This window comes from Gymnodraco acuticeps, unplaced genomic scaffold (assembly GCF_902827175.1).
Source record: "Gymnodraco acuticeps unplaced genomic scaffold, fGymAcu1.1, whole genome shotgun sequence".
Taxonomy (NCBI): domain Eukaryota; kingdom Metazoa; phylum Chordata; class Actinopteri; order Perciformes; family Bathydraconidae; genus Gymnodraco; species Gymnodraco acuticeps.
The window spans coordinates 682,965-699,737 of NW_022990502.1; the positions used below are offsets into that span (position 1 = coordinate 682,965).

Sequence of the window (16,773 nt, forward strand, 5' to 3'; positions counted from 1 at the left end):
CCAGTCTGCTCTCTTTGACCGGTTTCAACTTGCTGACATGAAACGTGGGGTGGACCTTGATGGACTTTGGAAGACATAAACGGACAGCAACAGGGTTAATCACTTTGGCTATGGGAAAAGGACCAACGAACCGGGGAGCCAGCTTCCTGGAGGCGACATGGGGAGGAAGATCCTTGGTAGATAGCCACACTCGTTGTCCGGCCTGGTACTTGGGGGCTGGATGTCGTTTCCGGTCGGCCAATACCTTCATGCGAATGGCACTCCTCTGCAACATATGGCGAACTCCCGCCCAGACCCGACGGCAGCGGCGAACCAGAGCATGGGCTGATGGTACGGTGACCTCCTTCTCAAGCTCCGGAAACAATGGAGGTTGGTACCCATGGACACATTGAAACGGGGAGATACCAGTGGCTGATGTGGGTAAAGTGTTGGGCGCATACTCCACCCAAATCAGACTCTTACTCCAGGTGGTAGGTTTCTCGGACGCTAGACATCTCAAACAGGTCTCCAAATCCTGATTCATCCTCTCCGCTTGTCCATGCGACTGTGGGTGGTATCCGGAGGTCAGACTAACAGTGGCTTGGATTAGGGGACAAAACTCCTTCCAAAAACGTGACACGAACTGTGGGCCGGTCTGAAACGACATCACTGGGAAAACCATGGATCCTGAACACATGGGACAACATGGCCTCTGCTGTTTCTTTGGCATTAGGTAACTTGGGCATGGCGACAAAGTGTGCCATTTTAGAAAAACGATCCACCACAGTGAGTATGGTGGTATTACCTGCCGATGTTGGTAATCCTGTCACAAAATCCAACGCAATGTGAGACAGACCTGTTGGGAATGGGCAGAGGTTGGAGAAGACCTGCCGCAGCTTGCCGAGAAGTTTTGTTCCTGGCGCACACAGGGCACGCTGCCACATATTCTGCAACATCCTTCCACATCCCCGGCCACCAGAATCTGTGTTTCACCATGAAAAGGGTTCTTTTGTTTCCAGGATGACAGGTAAGTACAGACGTATGGGACCAATGAACAACTTGAGATCGAAGTTGCTCCGGCACAAACAAGCCATTCTGAGGACACCCTCTTGGGACAGGATTTCCGCTGTTTGCCTGTTTAACCTTGGCTTCAATGGGCCAGGTCACACTCCCTATCACTCAGTCTGGCCGCAGAATGGGGTCTGGACTCTTGGGGACTGGCTCAGGATCATACATTCTGGAGAGTGCATCAGGCTTTCCATTCTGCGAACCAGGTCGATATGACAGAGTGAACCTAAATCTATTAAAGAACAAAGCCCATCTGGCCTGCCTAGAGTTCAGACGTTTGACCTTCCTGATGTATTGCAGGTTTTTATGATCCGTCCAGACCAGGAAATCCTGCTCCGCTCCCTCCAACCAGTGCCGCCACTCCTCCAAAGCAATCTTCACCGCCAACAGTTCCCGATTTCCCACGTCGTAATTCCTCTCAACAGAAGATAGCTTACGGGAGAGATATGCACACGGATGAAGCTTGTTGTCCCCCGCTGACCTCTGGGACAGTATAGCTCCAACGCCGTCGTTGGAGGCGTCCACTTCCACCAAAAACTGTCGGTGGCGATCAGGTACAGTCAGGATGGGAGCTGTGGTGAACCTCCTCTTCAGTTCCAGGAACGATTTCTCTGCCTGTGGATTCCACACAAACTGAACATGGGGAGAGGTAAGGGCATGGAGAGGAGAGGCAATAGCACTGAAATTGCATTTGAACTGTCTGTAAAAGTTAGCAAGCCCCAAGAATTGCTGAACTTTCTTTCTAGAGTCTGGCGTGGGCCAATTAGCCACGTCACTGACCTTAGCTGGGTCCATTTCCACCTTGTTAGGGGAAATCACAAAGCCCAAAAATGCCACAGAGTTCACATGAAACTCACATTTTTCGGCTTTTACAAACAAATGGTTAGCCAGGAGTCTCTGAAGAACAAGGTGAACATGGTTAAGATGAGTTTTCTTATCTGGAGAAAAGATGAGAATATCATAGAGATACACAAAACAGAAAACATTCAGGAAATCTCTTAACACATCATTAATGAGGGCTTGGAAAACAGCAGGTGAATTACAAAGTCCAAAAGGCATCACCAAATATTCGTAATGTCCCGTAGGTGTATTGAAACCTGTTTTCCACTCATCCCCCTCCCGGATGCGCACAAGATGATATGCATTCCTTAAGTCAAGCTTGGTAAATATCTTGGCTCCCTGTAACAGTTTGAATGCCGTAGAGATGAGTGGAAGGGGATATATGTTCTTAACTGTGATCTGATTAAGTGGACTGTAATCAATACAGGGCCTTAATGAACCGTCCTTTTTCCCTACAAAAAATAAACCTGCTGCTGCTGGGGATGATTATGGCCGAATCAAGCCAGTTTTGAGAGATGATCCGATATACTCTTCCATGGCCTCCCTTTCAGGACCAGAGAGAGAATACAACCATCCTTTGGGGATAGTAGAGCCCGAGAGAAGGTCTACAGTATGTGGCAATCATACGGTCTATGGGGAGGCAAGGAAGTAGCTCGTGTCTTGTTAAATACCTCCTTAATGTCAAGGTAACCCTCTTGCACTTTGGATAAGTCAGGAAAGTCAGAATGTTTAGAAGAAGTGACACTGTCCCTATCTGACGCCTGTTTAAAGCTCCCAGATCTGTGCGGTCCCCTCGAAACTGTATGAGAGGCTAAACATGAACGAGAGCACTCACTCCCCCACCCCTTAACCTTTCCTGTAAGCCAGTCCATGTGAGGGTTATGTTTAACAAGCCAAGGGTAACCCAAAATGAGAGGCTGTTGAGCTGAGTTAAATAAATGAAAGCTAATATGCTCACGGTGCTCCTGATCTATGACAATTTCTATGGGTTCCGTGCGATGAGTAACTGTACATAAAAGGTGGCCATCCAACGCGCTAGCCTCTAATGGCTGATCTAAAAGGACAATGTTTAAGTTCAACTCTTTAGCCAGCTCCCAGTCTACAAGCTCTCATCAGCCCCAGAGTCAATTAATGCATCCTGAGTCACAGTTTTATCATTCAGTTTCATTTGTACCTGAGTCAGTCTTCTCGAGGAAGGGTTGAAAGAAGTCCCTCGGCTCACCAGCGTCCCTCTTCCCGCTGATGAGCCTGATCTTTTGCCGGACAGGCTGCCAGAACATGACCCTGCTGGCCGCAGTAGAAACACAGCCGCTCCCGTAGGTGGCGCTGACGCTCCTCCGGGGTGAGTTTGGCTCTTCCGAGCTGCATCCGTTCCTCCGCGGCGCTAGGGGGCGCTGGTCGCTCTGGAGACGAAGTCCGGGTATTACTCCGCCAACCGTAGTGTTCCCTCTGTCACTCCCGTCCGAACAGTGGAGTGGAAGCTGCTTTCTCCACTCTCTCTGCTAGACGTTGGTCCACCCGGATAGCCATGGCGATGAGCGAGTCCGATGTGCCTCATCACAGGCAGTTTCTTCGCTTTGCCTTCAGAGGCCGTCATTTCCAGTTCAGGGTGCTCCCATTCGGACTCTCCCTCTCCCCAAGGGTGTTTACCAGGTGCGTCGCGGCAGCCCTCTCGCCCCTGCAGTCTCAGGGTATGAAGATTCTGCCATACTTAGACGACTGGTTAATCTGTGCACCATCCCGGTTGCATTCGACCCAGGACACGGCTCTCCTTCTCTCTCATGTCGCCCGGCTGAACGGAACAGGACACAGAGTTGGCTTTTAACCCCTCTCAGAGCCTAACCTTCATTGGGGTGGCTCTGGACACAGTCACTATGCGGGCCTGCCCATCTGCTCAGCGCCTGGGCGACATCCTCCAGCTTCTTCCCCTCTTCAAAAGGGGCAGGTCTCTGGCATATATCCTGTTTATCCGCCTCTTGGGCAAGCTGACAGCTGCCTCAACTGTCGTTCCCTTGGGCTTGTTGTCACTGCGCCCCCTGCAGAGATGGCTGAACGGCCTCCAATTACACCCCAAGTTGCACAGGCACAGAAAAATCAGGGTGTCCACACTATTCCCATGGAGGGAGAGGTCGTATAGTTGAGGGAAGTGGCCATGGGCTCCGTCCCTTTCCGCAGAGAGACCGTTATGACGGATGCCAGCCTCTCGGGATGGGGTGCGGTGTGGCAAAACAGCCCGGGGGCAGTGGTCTGTTCAGGAATGCCCAGAACACATCAACGTGTGTTGCTAAAGCTGCGAGCTGTGCACCTAGCACTCAGGCACTTCCTACCATACCTGAGGGGGAGGCATGTGCTTGTCCGCTCGGACAACACTACAACGGTGTATCCAAGCCCGCCTTAACCTGCCATCAGGCCCTGGGGCTGATGGGCCCGGTTTTGTAGGCCCCCTATTTAAACAACAAATCAAAGTCATTTATAGCCTCGGCAGGCTCTGTGATCGCACTTCTCCACTCTGCTCTACGCGCGCCTGGTCCTCTCCTCCAGATGAGTGACGTATCGGGCCTCCCTCATGTATTTGTTCGGTTGCCGTTGGCTCCCCTCCACGTAGCAAGTCCTCGTCGTCCTCTCCATCTCCTCTAACAGATAATGTCCCTCCTGTCTGTTTTTCCTCTCCCGCTACTCCATCGCTATCAGAACCAGACGGCCTACTTGAATCTGAGGCCCCACGGCCGGCACCGCTACCGCTCGTACAGAACTCATCTGTCCTTCCTCCTCATCCTGGCCTACAGGTTTAAAAATAACCTGTAGACTTCGGCATTTTTGTAATAGCTGCTTGTCTCGAAACTCCTTTTCCCTCAACAATTTCCTTTTCCGAGCGCCACTCTCAAATGTTTTCTTCTCAAACTTTTTCTCCTAAACAACCTTCATCTGTCACTCAATCGCTCGCAATTTGAATAAGTCACATGTGAAACATATTCTCATTCTGATTGGCTGTGAAGTGGTGCCCACTGACTGTTTCGGAGTCATCATTTTTGAGAAAAATGGAATCCATCGATCTGATTGATTAGCGGAGCAAATGATCAAAATACTACGGAGGGAAGATATTTTCGTTTGAATTACTGGTCTGGGGGAAGCTCACGAGTGGGTGTGTATACGTGTTTGTGTATTTTTGCGTGTATGTGTATTGTGTTTGTTTCCCGGGGAAAACACTCACGAGAAACACCGGCTGTTGTTATGCCTGCTGTGATGTCAAGTTACTCCGTTCTCCGCTTGTAATTATGCCGTTACAAGCTTCAAAGTTGTATTTATCATCTGAATTTGCCGAAACAAGTTTAATATTCTGAAAGCCAAGACATTTTGTTTATTTGAAATCAGATGAAAACAAACTGTAACGGACCCTGCCGTGTTATCTATGATTACTATACGCTTACATTCATAATTTCAGCGGAGGGAGGGGAACAGCAGAGTGGCGAGGGAGAGCTGTCTTCTTCCCTTTACTAGCTTCAAAAATGTATTTATCGTGTGACTTTGGAAATAAAAGTTTCATATTCTGAAAGCCAAGACTTTGTTTATTTCACTTTTTTTTTAAAACATCTGAAATAAAAAACCTTTTTTAAAAAAAAAAATTGGCTCATGATAGGCCCCCGATCTCCGTAGGCCCCTGGGCTTCAGCCCAGGTCAGCCCGTGCATTAAGGCGGCCCTGGGTGTATCACATAAACCACCAGGGGGGCACCAAATCTGCACGCTTGCTAGAGGTGTCCCAGACTCTCCTGACCTGGGCAGCTCCTTGCCTGGCCAGCCTACGGTCAATGTATCTGCCCGGAGAGCAGAACCAAGTCACCGACTTCCTCTTCTGTCACAAACTTCCACCAGGGGAGTGGCGGCTTCATCCAGAGGTGGTGGCCAGCATCTGGGGTCTCCTCGGCAGGGCAGAGGTAGATCTCTTTGCCTCGAAGATGTCGACCCACTGCCCCCTATGGTTCTCCTTGACGGAGAAGACCAGCCCTTTGGGTCAGGACGCCCTGGCTCATTCATGGCCAGGGTGTCTTCTCTATGCCTATCCACCCCTTCCTCTGATCCTACCAACACTCCTCAGAGTGCTTCATCAGGGCCACAGGCTTCTTCTGGTGGCCCCCTTCTGGCCAGCCAGGACTTGGTTCTCCTTGCTGCACAGACTCTGTTGCGGGACACCTTGGCGTCTCCCCAACAGGAAGGACCTCTTGTCTCAGCTGGAGGGTCAGATGTGGCACCCCGACCCCTGCCGTCTCCAGCTGTGGGTCTGGCCACTGGTGGGCCCGACCCACTGCTGAGCAACTGCATAGAGCCTGTCAGGAGTACTATTCTCAATGCTAGGGCACCATCTACTCGTAGGCACGAAAACAGGTGGAAACTGTTTTCTGACTGGTGCCAAGGGCGAAATGAGGACCCAGTACATTGCTCGGTGCCTACTACCCTTGAGTTCCTGCAGTCCCTCCTGGACGACGGCCGGTGTCCCGCTACCGTCAGGGTGTATGTGGCTGCTATATCAGCCCAACACGCCATAGGCTGGTATCCCTCTTTTTAAAAGGGAGCTCTGAGGCTTCGCCCCCCGAACATCCCAAGGGCTCCTACATGGGACCTGCCCTTGGTGCTGGATGCCCTATGCTCGCCTCCCTTTGAACTCTTGTTACAGGCAGAACTGAGGTGGCTCCAAGCTAAGACTGCTTTCCTTCTTGCCATCACCTCAGCAAAGCGTGTAAGCGAGCTTCAGGCCTTGTCCGTGAACAGCTCGTGTCTGAGGTGGAACTCAGATGGCTCAGGTGTCACATTATGGCCAAACACAGCGTTCCTCCCTAAGGCGCTGGCACGCTCTCATTTTAATCGGCCTATCCAGCTGGCACCCCCCATCAGGAGAGGGGGAAGAGAGGTCAAGACTCCTATGCCCGGTGCGGGCCCTTAGAGCTTATGTCCAGACTACCGCAGGCATACATCAGTCTGAACAGCTCTTTCTGTGTTACGGTGGTCCTAAAAGGGGCTGTGCGCTCTCAAAACAGCGCTTGTCCCACTGGATCGTGGACGTCATTGCCCAGGCATACGAGGCGAATGACTGTCCCTTGCCATCCAGAGTAAAGTGCCACTCTACCAGGAGTGTCTCCACGTCATGGGCGACCTTGAGAGGTGTGCCCCTGGAGGACATATGTGCCGTGGCCACATGGGCATCTCCGAGCACATTCGCCAGATACTATAGGGTGAATGTTGCCGCCCCTCACCCGCTGTGTGTGGTCCTCCTGCAGAGTCCACCTAGGCCATCCCTATAGGGTAAGTATTCAGACTTCCTCGTGACTCTGTTGGTATAAGTCATCCAGTGCTAAGCACCACCTCTGGCGGTCAGTAAGGATGAAATAGAACGATAGTTACGTATGTAACTACGGTTCTATGAATCCTAGATGACCGCCAGATTTCTTGGTCACTCGGAATCTCGTGCTTCCGCGAGAAGATTCCATAGGACTGAACTTGTTGACAACACCGGAACTTTTGCCTTCCGGGGTCATACAAGGTCACACGTGACTTTGTTGATATAAATATTCGACCTGCGCATGCGCGAGACAGAAGATATTCAGTGCTAAGCACCGCGGTCATCCAGGATTCATAGAACCGTAGTTACATACGTAACTATCGTTTTATCCCATGCTAACATGTTCAACACATACAAGCTAGCTTTTACAAATAAATCCCACATGTCATGTATGCTGACTTAGCATTATGTGATTGGAATTATATGAAACCAAATATGGTCATTTCTGTCAGATATTACTAATGTAGCCATGCGGCCGCAGCAGTGTCTGTGTGTGACATACATGACATGGCAATAACCACATGATTTCTGAAGAATAATGTCCTAATAAAGTGGTGAATCAGCTTCTGATTCAGTGTTGTAATGCAATGCTGTAAAAGGAACCTTCATATATGATTCATATTGGCTAAACAAACATTGGTGTACAAAGTGGGTGTTGATTATTAGAGAACTAACTGGATGGAAAATACCCTGGAGCTGACTAAGTTCCTCCATTAAGTGAAAAAACCCTCAGGCTTTCTTTGCAATACAACACTCAATTATATGTTATTAAATAAACTTTAATGTTTTCATAAACCCAATGGGAGTTGCTGTAGAAACAATATTGAAGCCCAAAATAATGAATAAACATAACGGCACAGCATAATGAATGACTATTAATGAAAAATAAATGGTCATCAATCAAATACTGAATGGCAATCACTGCTATAAAACATATCCATGTTGTTGGCGCGCTCAACATAATAAATTGAGCATTTTATTCAACCTTTGAGAACATAATATTATATGTTTTTAAAATCATGTTATATAGGGTTATCATTTTTGGTTGTTTTTGTCAAGTGGCCCCAGGAACACTTTTTTTCTTAGATACAAATTCAAATTGTTTATAAGATAAGATGAGATGGACCTTTATTTTTTTTAATCTGTATAGTATGAACTTTACAGGTGTACAAAAATAACACATTTTGAAACTAAATCTGCAAGTGAATCTGGAGATCATACACAGATAACGTTTTATGGCAAGTTTATGTAATTGTTACAATATTATTTTCCCACCAATAAAATTCCCATGAATAACATCCAAATACAAATGTTATTTCATCAGACTCACGGTGCATTGTTTGGGGATTTTTTTGTTTTGGGGTGAGCAATCAAAGCACAACTTCCTCTCCTAACCATAAAAGGAATATTGAGTCACTCACTGAAGGACGTAGTTGCTCAACGCGCCCTGTCGCTCTGAAGTCCTCAGCCTATAAAACAGCTGCCCTCTGCACAGTAACAAAAATTAAACTCGAGAACGAAACGAAGACATGAAGACTTTCAATCTGTGCACTCTGCTGAGCCTGGCACTCACAGCTTACTGCATGCCAGTATCACAGGTTACTGTGGAAGATGAGGAACGTGCGGAGGTATGTATGCTTGATTTATGTTTTATTGTCATATATTGTATGGGGAACTCTACCCTTCTAAGAATTCTGAATGTGTTAGCTGTACAGGAAAAAGTATTTCTGCTGTCAATAGCTTTCTGCATACTAAGATACAGATGTATTCTTCCAAGACAAGAGTTTATACGTTATACAGCTGCAGTATTTCAAACTTTTGTTCTCTTTCTTGCAGAACTACTTAAAGAAATTCTACAACCTAACAGAGGAGACCGGTCCTACTATCCGGAGGGGGGTCAGCCCAGCGAGCAGGAAGCTGAGTGAGATGCAGAGATTCTTTGGTCTCGAGATCACCGGGACGTTGGATGCTGACACCGTGGCAATCATGAAGAAGCCTCGCTGTGGTGTTCCAGACGAAAATCTTGCCCGTTTCTCCACGTTTGGACAGTACAAGTGGCAGAAAAACAGCCTTACCTACAGGTGACTGATCTAAAGAGAGAATGTGTGTGAAAGAGTTTCTTTAGTAGGTCTAACTTATAATATTCCTGACTTTTGTTCTACAGGATAGAGAACTACACTCCGGACATGTCTGTGTCAGAGGTAGATGATTCTATAGAAAGAGCTCTGCAGGTTTGGGCCAAAGTCACTCCTCTGAGATTCACCAGAATCTACAGTGGCACCGCTGACATCATGATCTCCTTTGGCCGCCAATGTGAGTACAGAGAACTTTTACTGTGTCTTCACCAGTTATATACTATTTCTGTGCTCAGGTTATTGGTTGTCACTTCCCCTAGAGCAAGGGTTTTCAAAGTGTGGGAAGGTGAGCCTCCCCCAGAGAACATAAGAACAGCCGCGCCCCCCCCCTCCCATTTATTATTGCTATTGCTATTATTATTATTATTGTTGTTGTTGCTATAATGCAGGGGTATTCAATTGCATTTCAAAGAGGTCCAGTAAGAGAAAATGTCATTAAATGCTCTGTTTTCGCTGTCTACCTTTCTCTTTTTTGAGCACGCCATTTGAAATGACTGACTGTTTCTCTCTTCTTGTCTCGTCTGTGTGTGTGTTTGAATCTATCGTGCTGACTCACTGACTGCCCCGATTTGATTGGCTGAGTAGCGTCACCTCCTTAAAACATTAAACAATAACTTTTGTAAACCTTTTTATCTTTATGTTTCAAACATTTTTTTAAATCATTTTTTACATTTTCAACATTGTGGATGAATCCTTATATGCTCCCGGCAACACACTGAACGTCAACTATGCCTCCTTATTACACTCACCCCTACTTTAGTGGGAACAATGAGTCTGCGTCTTTGGGGATGCAATGTAGACAGGAATAAACGCAGATCATCCTCCGGCTGCAGCCTTGACCGGTACCTGCTTTTGATCAAAGTCAATGCGGAAAACCCGCACTCACACAGGTGGAGGCAGGGGCGGACTGGGATTAAAAATCAGCCTTGGAATCTCACCCAGCCCAGCCCACACAAATTGGTAGAGCACACTAGTGAACTGTCAACGGGGGGGGGGAGCCTCGCTGCGTGGAAACGGCCCGCTGAACTGTCGCCTGTCAACGCAACTTAAATGATGCTGTTTAAAAACATAAAAAATAAAGGGCGGTGCCGGCCATCAGCGAACCGAGCCGGCTGTCAACGGCCCGCTGACGACCGGCCGTTCTGTGATTCTCCAGAACACACAGATGGCCAGTCCGCCCCTGGGTGGAGATGAAGGGAATGAGCACTTGTACAGCCTTTTTGGCGAGGTGGGGGAACTCGGTCTCCACAGACAGCCAAAAGTGTGCAAGTGACACTTTACTCATCTTTTTCTCGTAATTTTTTTCTCATGCTGTGCCTCCCCTGAAGCTCTCTGGCGTCCCCCCAGGGAGGCGCGCCTCACACTTTGAAAACCGCTGCCCTAGAGCATCCTTGCCGTAAGCCTAATCCTAACCCTAAATTCATGCAAGTCTTAAACCACATTGGACAGATGGTCATTCGTATCACTGGGAAAACCTGTTTCTGATTTTCTGTTTTTTACATGTATTTATTGTCCCTCTGTTCGGCAAAACCTGACCTGAGTATGTTCTTGTTAACAGCACATGGTGATTATTACCCCTTTGATGGCCCTGGTGGTACTCTTGCCCATGCATTCGCCCCATCCCCTGGCATTGGTGGAGATGCTCATTTTGACGAGGATGAGGACTTCACTTTCCGTTCAAACACAGGTCAGTTTGTTATTACGTACACCATGATGGATCATGCTAACTACTGTCAGTTTTGACATGATACTATCTTGTAAGGCTAACCTGTAAGTATGTTTTCTGCTGTAGGCTACATCCTCTTCATGGTGGCTGCCCATGAGTTTGGCCACTCCCTGGGCTTGTCTCACTCTGATGATGCTGGTGCTCTCATGTACCCTGTGTACGCATACAGAAATCCTGACACCTTCATCCTGCCCCGGGACGATGTCAACGGCATCCAGTCTCTCTATGGTTAGTCCTAACCGGCTGAGCCATTAATGCCTACACTGGAATAACTGAAATGTTAACTTGAATTAAATGTATTATGCCAACAGATTCCACATAACTGTATTAGGTTAGTTGAAAGCAATGATATAACGTTTAAATACAAATTAGGTTCAACTTAATATTATTGCTTTCAACTAACCTAATAGAGTCATTTGAAATCTGTTGACATAATACATTTAATTAAAGTTAATGTTTTTCAGTGTATTTGCTATCGGACAATCTCTTGGGGATGCACCAACTGTTTGGGCTTTTTCAATGTGATGCTGGGCTTTCTGAATACTTGGTGACTCATTTTGTTTATCCTTCAGGCCCAAGCCCTGATACGGATTCCTCTGGAGAGGAACCACTGCCCCCCACCACTCCTGATGCCTGTGATTCAACCATGGTCTTGGATGCTGTCGCCACCCTGCGAGGAGAGATGTTCTTCTTCAAGGACAGGTCAGACATCCTGGAGAATGCTCAAATATCCAAATGCTGAAGTCCATTGACATTGTTTTCTCTTCATTCACGTTCTGACTTATGAACTCATTCATGTTCTTGTGTGTTCTCAGCTTCTTCTGGCGGAGCTACCCTCAGAGCAGCACACCTCAGCAGAGTCTCATCACAAACTTCTGGCCCGATGCCCCCTCAAACATTGACGCTGCTTATGAAAGCCGAAGCTCAGACAAAGTCTATCTCTTTAAAGGTTTGTGTTTTCCTTACCTGAAACAGTTTTCAAGATTCATCTTTACATGCATAAACTAAACTCTTTTCTTTTCTCTATCTCTATACAGGAAAGATGGTTTGGGCTTTCAGTGGATATGATCTTGTAGGCGGCTATCCTAAACCAATTTCCAGTTTTGGTCTGGCCAAAAGTGTGGAGAAAATTGATGCAGTCTTTCATGACGTGGACACTGGCAAGACTCTGTTCTTTGTAGGCAGCGATTACTACAGGTGAGTTCAGATTATGTGACATTTATTCAGGTGAATTATTAAGGTGTGATGACGGTTTTCAAATGGTGAATCGGTGTAATGACTGACTGTGTTTCCTCAGTTATGATGAGGTCAGAAAAACTATGGACCAGGGATTCCCCAAGCGAGTGGATGAGACTTTCTCCGGACTGACCGGCCAGGTGACTGCAGCCTTCCAGTACAGAGGTGAGAAGCATTCTTAGTCAAGATTACTGAAATAAAAGAAAAACAGGACACAGAAACTAACATTGAGTCTCTGTTCTGCAGGTTTTACCTACATCTACAGTGGAAAATACATGTTTGAGTACAGCCTGAGGTCCGGGAGGCTGTTCCGCGTGCTGAACAACAGCTACTTCCTGCGCTGCACTAACTTCTAAACTACTTTATATGTTGTTCATATGACCACCTTGAATGAGGATGAAGGAAACAGAGTTAATTGGACTGCTTTTATCCAGCATTTTTCTACTCTTAGCACCACTCAGAGCATTAAATCACCTGCTACTGGGGTTAGGGTAAGATCCAAATGTCTATAATTTATAATAATATATTTTATAATTTAAACATTTGATGTTACACATTACCGAGTACAGTATATACTGGATAAATACTCTTCCTCAGAAAACAGTTGAAATATTACTTTTTAAACTCATTGCTTATTTATCTGTATTTATCTCAGGATATGAATGTCCTATGCACTGATTAGTTATTGCTATTGTTGCTGTTATACTTTTTTATTAAATGTATTTTAACTGTGGAACTATAATTTCCCTTTCTTTTCAAACATTGTCATTTCCATTTGCACATGTATGCACACATTTGTACACCACTGTGAAACAAAATATGAATGCAAGTATGGTAACATCTCAAAAGACAAGTGTGAAAAGGTCTAAAGAAATTAATTGGAAGATAAAAAGTGTTTAAAAAAACATTTCTAAGTATTTTTTTTTGTTATTTTACAGATATGCTGATCAAAACATCCTGTTTGCCGTTGCATGTGCATTTACTTAATAACACTAAGAATAACATACCTGACAGTATATAAACAACAATCTTGCTATTTAGGGCGAGTTCACACCTACATGTTTTGATCATGAATACAACCAATGTGAGGACGATACATTGTTTTAATATTCTGGTCGTGTTTGCGTTCACAAAGGCAAAATTTAAGCTTTCCAAAATATGTAAACAAAGATCGTTTGTGGAAAATTATTGGTAATACCTAGTTGGCTCCTTGCACAACTTATTGGTTTTCTTGATGCGTGTGATCTGATTTCTCACACTGTGACAAGAGAATACGTCACTAACCCAAACAAACCGCACCAACGGCTGATGTGAATGTGCCTGAGGCTTAAGTACGGTGGCCCTGAAGTGCAAGACACCACAGCATTTCACAAAACACAACAGCATTTCACATTGGACCGAAAGCGTATTCCTTTAGGGAGAACACTTCTTGTTTGTGATTGGACAGAGCCAGCCAGAGAAGCACTGCTGTGATTGGTTGTTTTTGCTGCCAGTCAATAAATGACACTTCATGACCAGAGGCCTGTACTACGAAGCCGGTTCAACATAATCTGGATATGTTTGAGTTAGCCGGTTGGCCTAATCCAAAACATACGCGCTCTCGCTAAACGGTACTACGACGCGGGTTATCAAGTGGATCGCTCAAGCCAGCCTATCTAGTTAGGTGCACATGAAAGGGGTGGTATTTGGAGCATTCGACCAATCACAAACATGGACAAGCGTACTGACAGCGCAGCGTGTCATACTTCCTGAATGAAAAGTCAACTATAATATTAGACATATGAAGAAGTTAAACTTTAAACATCCATGACTTAAACACTTTATCCAGGATAAAAGCAACATAGCAACATTCACCTGCAAGGTGAATACAGCTGGTAAAAGAAAAAGTGTTTGAATGCGTACATTAACAGGTTTATGATATCACTGCCCCGAAGCACTGCACTTGAAGACACGAGTGGATCTGACTTCAATTACATTTGACTCGAGAGTTTCGTCAACTTAATGTATTGCTTAAAATAATACTTCTGCATACAGTATGTGACACTGTGAGTGTTGCACAGCCAGATACGGCTCAGCTGACTCAGATAAGGAAATATATGATACAATATGATATGATATGATGTGATATGAATGATAATGGGATACATTGACATCTGCACTCACAGTGCCACGGACTGTAGGCTACGTAATGTTACTCTGATCCGGTTACTTATGTTGTGGCAGATATTTAATTAAGCTTAATGTTATAATAGTCAGATTGCTCTGAAGATGGGAGGTGATATTCTATTCATTTTCACGTTCACACAGTCTGTGATTTTTGCCGACCGTCTTTCTTGCAACGGCAGTTTTTCTGTATTTCCTTTCTCCTGTAATATGACTTGATCGCTTTAAACTCCGCACACTGAGCTCTGATTGGTCAGCAGGCGGTGCTTTCACTGAGTTGATCTCTTATCCTGGAACCTATCCTGCTCCGGAGCAGGCTAGCCGCTCAGCATAAATTATCTAGCTTGCTAAAAAGTGAACCAGCTTCGTAGGACCGGAAATCCCTGAAGTTAGCTTGCTAAACGAAAATCCTGATTCGTAGTACAGGCCCCAGGGGGGTATAATACGAAGCAGGATTTTCGTTTAGCAAGATAACTTCTGATTTCAAATAAACAAAGTCTTGGCTTTCAGAATATTAAACTTGTTTCAGCAAATTCAGATGATAAATACAACTTAGAAGCTTAACGGCATAATTACAAGCGGAGAACGGAGTAACTTGACGTCACAGCAGGCACAACAACAGCCAGTGTTTCTCGTGAGTGTTTTCCCCGGGAAACAAACACAATACACACAAACGCAAAATTACACAAACACACACACGTATACACACACACACACACACACTCGTGAGCTTCCCCCAGACCAGTAATCCAAATGCAAATATCTTCCCTCCGTAGTATTTTGATCATTTGCTCCGCTAATCAATCAGATCGATGGATTCCAGAGATTTTTCTCAAAAATGATGACTTCGAAACAGTCAGTGGGCTTACCAGCCAATCAGAATGAGAATATGTTTTCACATATGATTATTCAAATTGTGAGTGATTGCGTGACAGATGAAGGTTGTTTAGGAGAAAATGTCGGAGAAGAAAAAGTTTGAGAGTGGCGCTCGGAAAAGGAAATTTTTGAGGGAAAAGGAGTTTCGAGACAAGCAGCTATTACAAAACATGCCGAAGCTTACAGGTTATTTTAAACCTGTAGGCCAGGATGAGGAGGAAGGACAGATGAGTTCTGTACCGAGCGGTAGCGGTGCTGGCCGCGGGGCCTCGGAGCCAAGTAGGCCATCTGGTTGTGATAGCGATGGAGTAGCGGGAGAGGAAAAACAGACAGGAGGGACATTATCCGTTGGAGGAGATGGGAGGACGACGAGGACTTGCTACGTGGAGGGGAGCCAACGGCAACCGGACAGATACATGAGGGAGGCCCGATACGTCACTCATCTGGAGGAGAGGACCAGGCGCGCATAGAGCAGAGTGGAGAAGTGCGATCACAGAGCCTGCCGAGGCTATAAATGACTTTGATTTGTTGTTTAAATAGGGGGCCTACAAAAACTATCAGCCCCAGGGCCTGATGGCAGGTTAAGGCGGGCTTGGCCCCGCGGAATGGCTGAGGATGTCGCTCGCCATTCCCGCATCGTCTCGGCACTGGAGGACGGCAAGCCTTCCGCCTACAGGGAGACGATGCACGACCTGCTGGGTAGGGAAGAACCCGATTCCATCCTCCCGAGGACTTCGTGCTCGCCGCCGCTGTGCCCTCGCCTGTGGCCGGGCAGCGCTCCTTCCTGCTGGGGACCACCGGGTTATTCACGCCCGTCGCGGCTCAGCGACCCAGCTTTCTCCGACTGGCGGGTGAGTTCTTCGTTCGCCACGACGCCTACTGCGGCCCCCTTACGAAGGCCCGTTCCGGCCCGCCCCCCACCCCCGGTGGGGATGCCCTCGCCCTCGTTAGGGCCCCTACCCTCTCCTGCGGCCCCCCTTCCGACGGCCCGTTCCATGGCCCGGCCCTCGCCTGCGGCCCCACCCTCCTCGGCCCCTGTGGTGCTTCCTCCCGGACGCGAGGATTGTGCCATGTTTGAATTCTGGGGGGGCTTGTGTGGTGACCACTGTTTTACATAATTCAACTACAGGCTGGGGGTATTGTTCTGCACGGACACTATTGCTTACTGTACCTCCGGGGTACATACTATGTCCTCCAGCTTTTCTCTTTCTCTTGTCGTCCCGGACTGCGACCCGACAACATGTCCTTTGCAGCTCTTGAGTAAAGTACCCTTTTGCACCTTCATTGCACCGCCTCCGACTCCCTATCTCTCGGCACTACAATATCTACAAACAAAGAGTCGATATTTTTCTAAGACCATTTAGTGCTTCACATAATAAAATACACAAAGGCTGTAGCCTGATTATGCTTTAGGAGC

The 16,773-nt window shown here is 46.7% G+C and overlaps 1 protein-coding gene across 1 annotated transcript; it reads left to right on the forward strand.

Annotated features, from left to right (window-relative positions):
- The first annotated feature begins 8,730 nt into the window (after positions 1–8,730).
- Positions 8,731–13,198, forward strand: LOC117553040 (collagenase 3-like). The gene is made up of 10 exons (XM_034226793.1): positions 8,731–8,848; positions 9,057–9,301; positions 9,385–9,533; positions 10,914–11,042; positions 11,148–11,309; positions 11,654–11,783; positions 11,897–12,030; positions 12,119–12,278; positions 12,379–12,482; positions 12,564–13,198. The coding sequence occupies exons 1-10, from the start codon at positions 8,750–8,752 to the stop codon at positions 12,671–12,673; spliced, it is 1,422 nt and encodes a 473-aa protein (XP_034082684.1). The 5' UTR covers positions 8,731–8,749; the 3' UTR covers positions 12,674–13,198.
- The last annotated feature ends 3,575 nt before the right edge of the window (positions 13,199–16,773 follow it).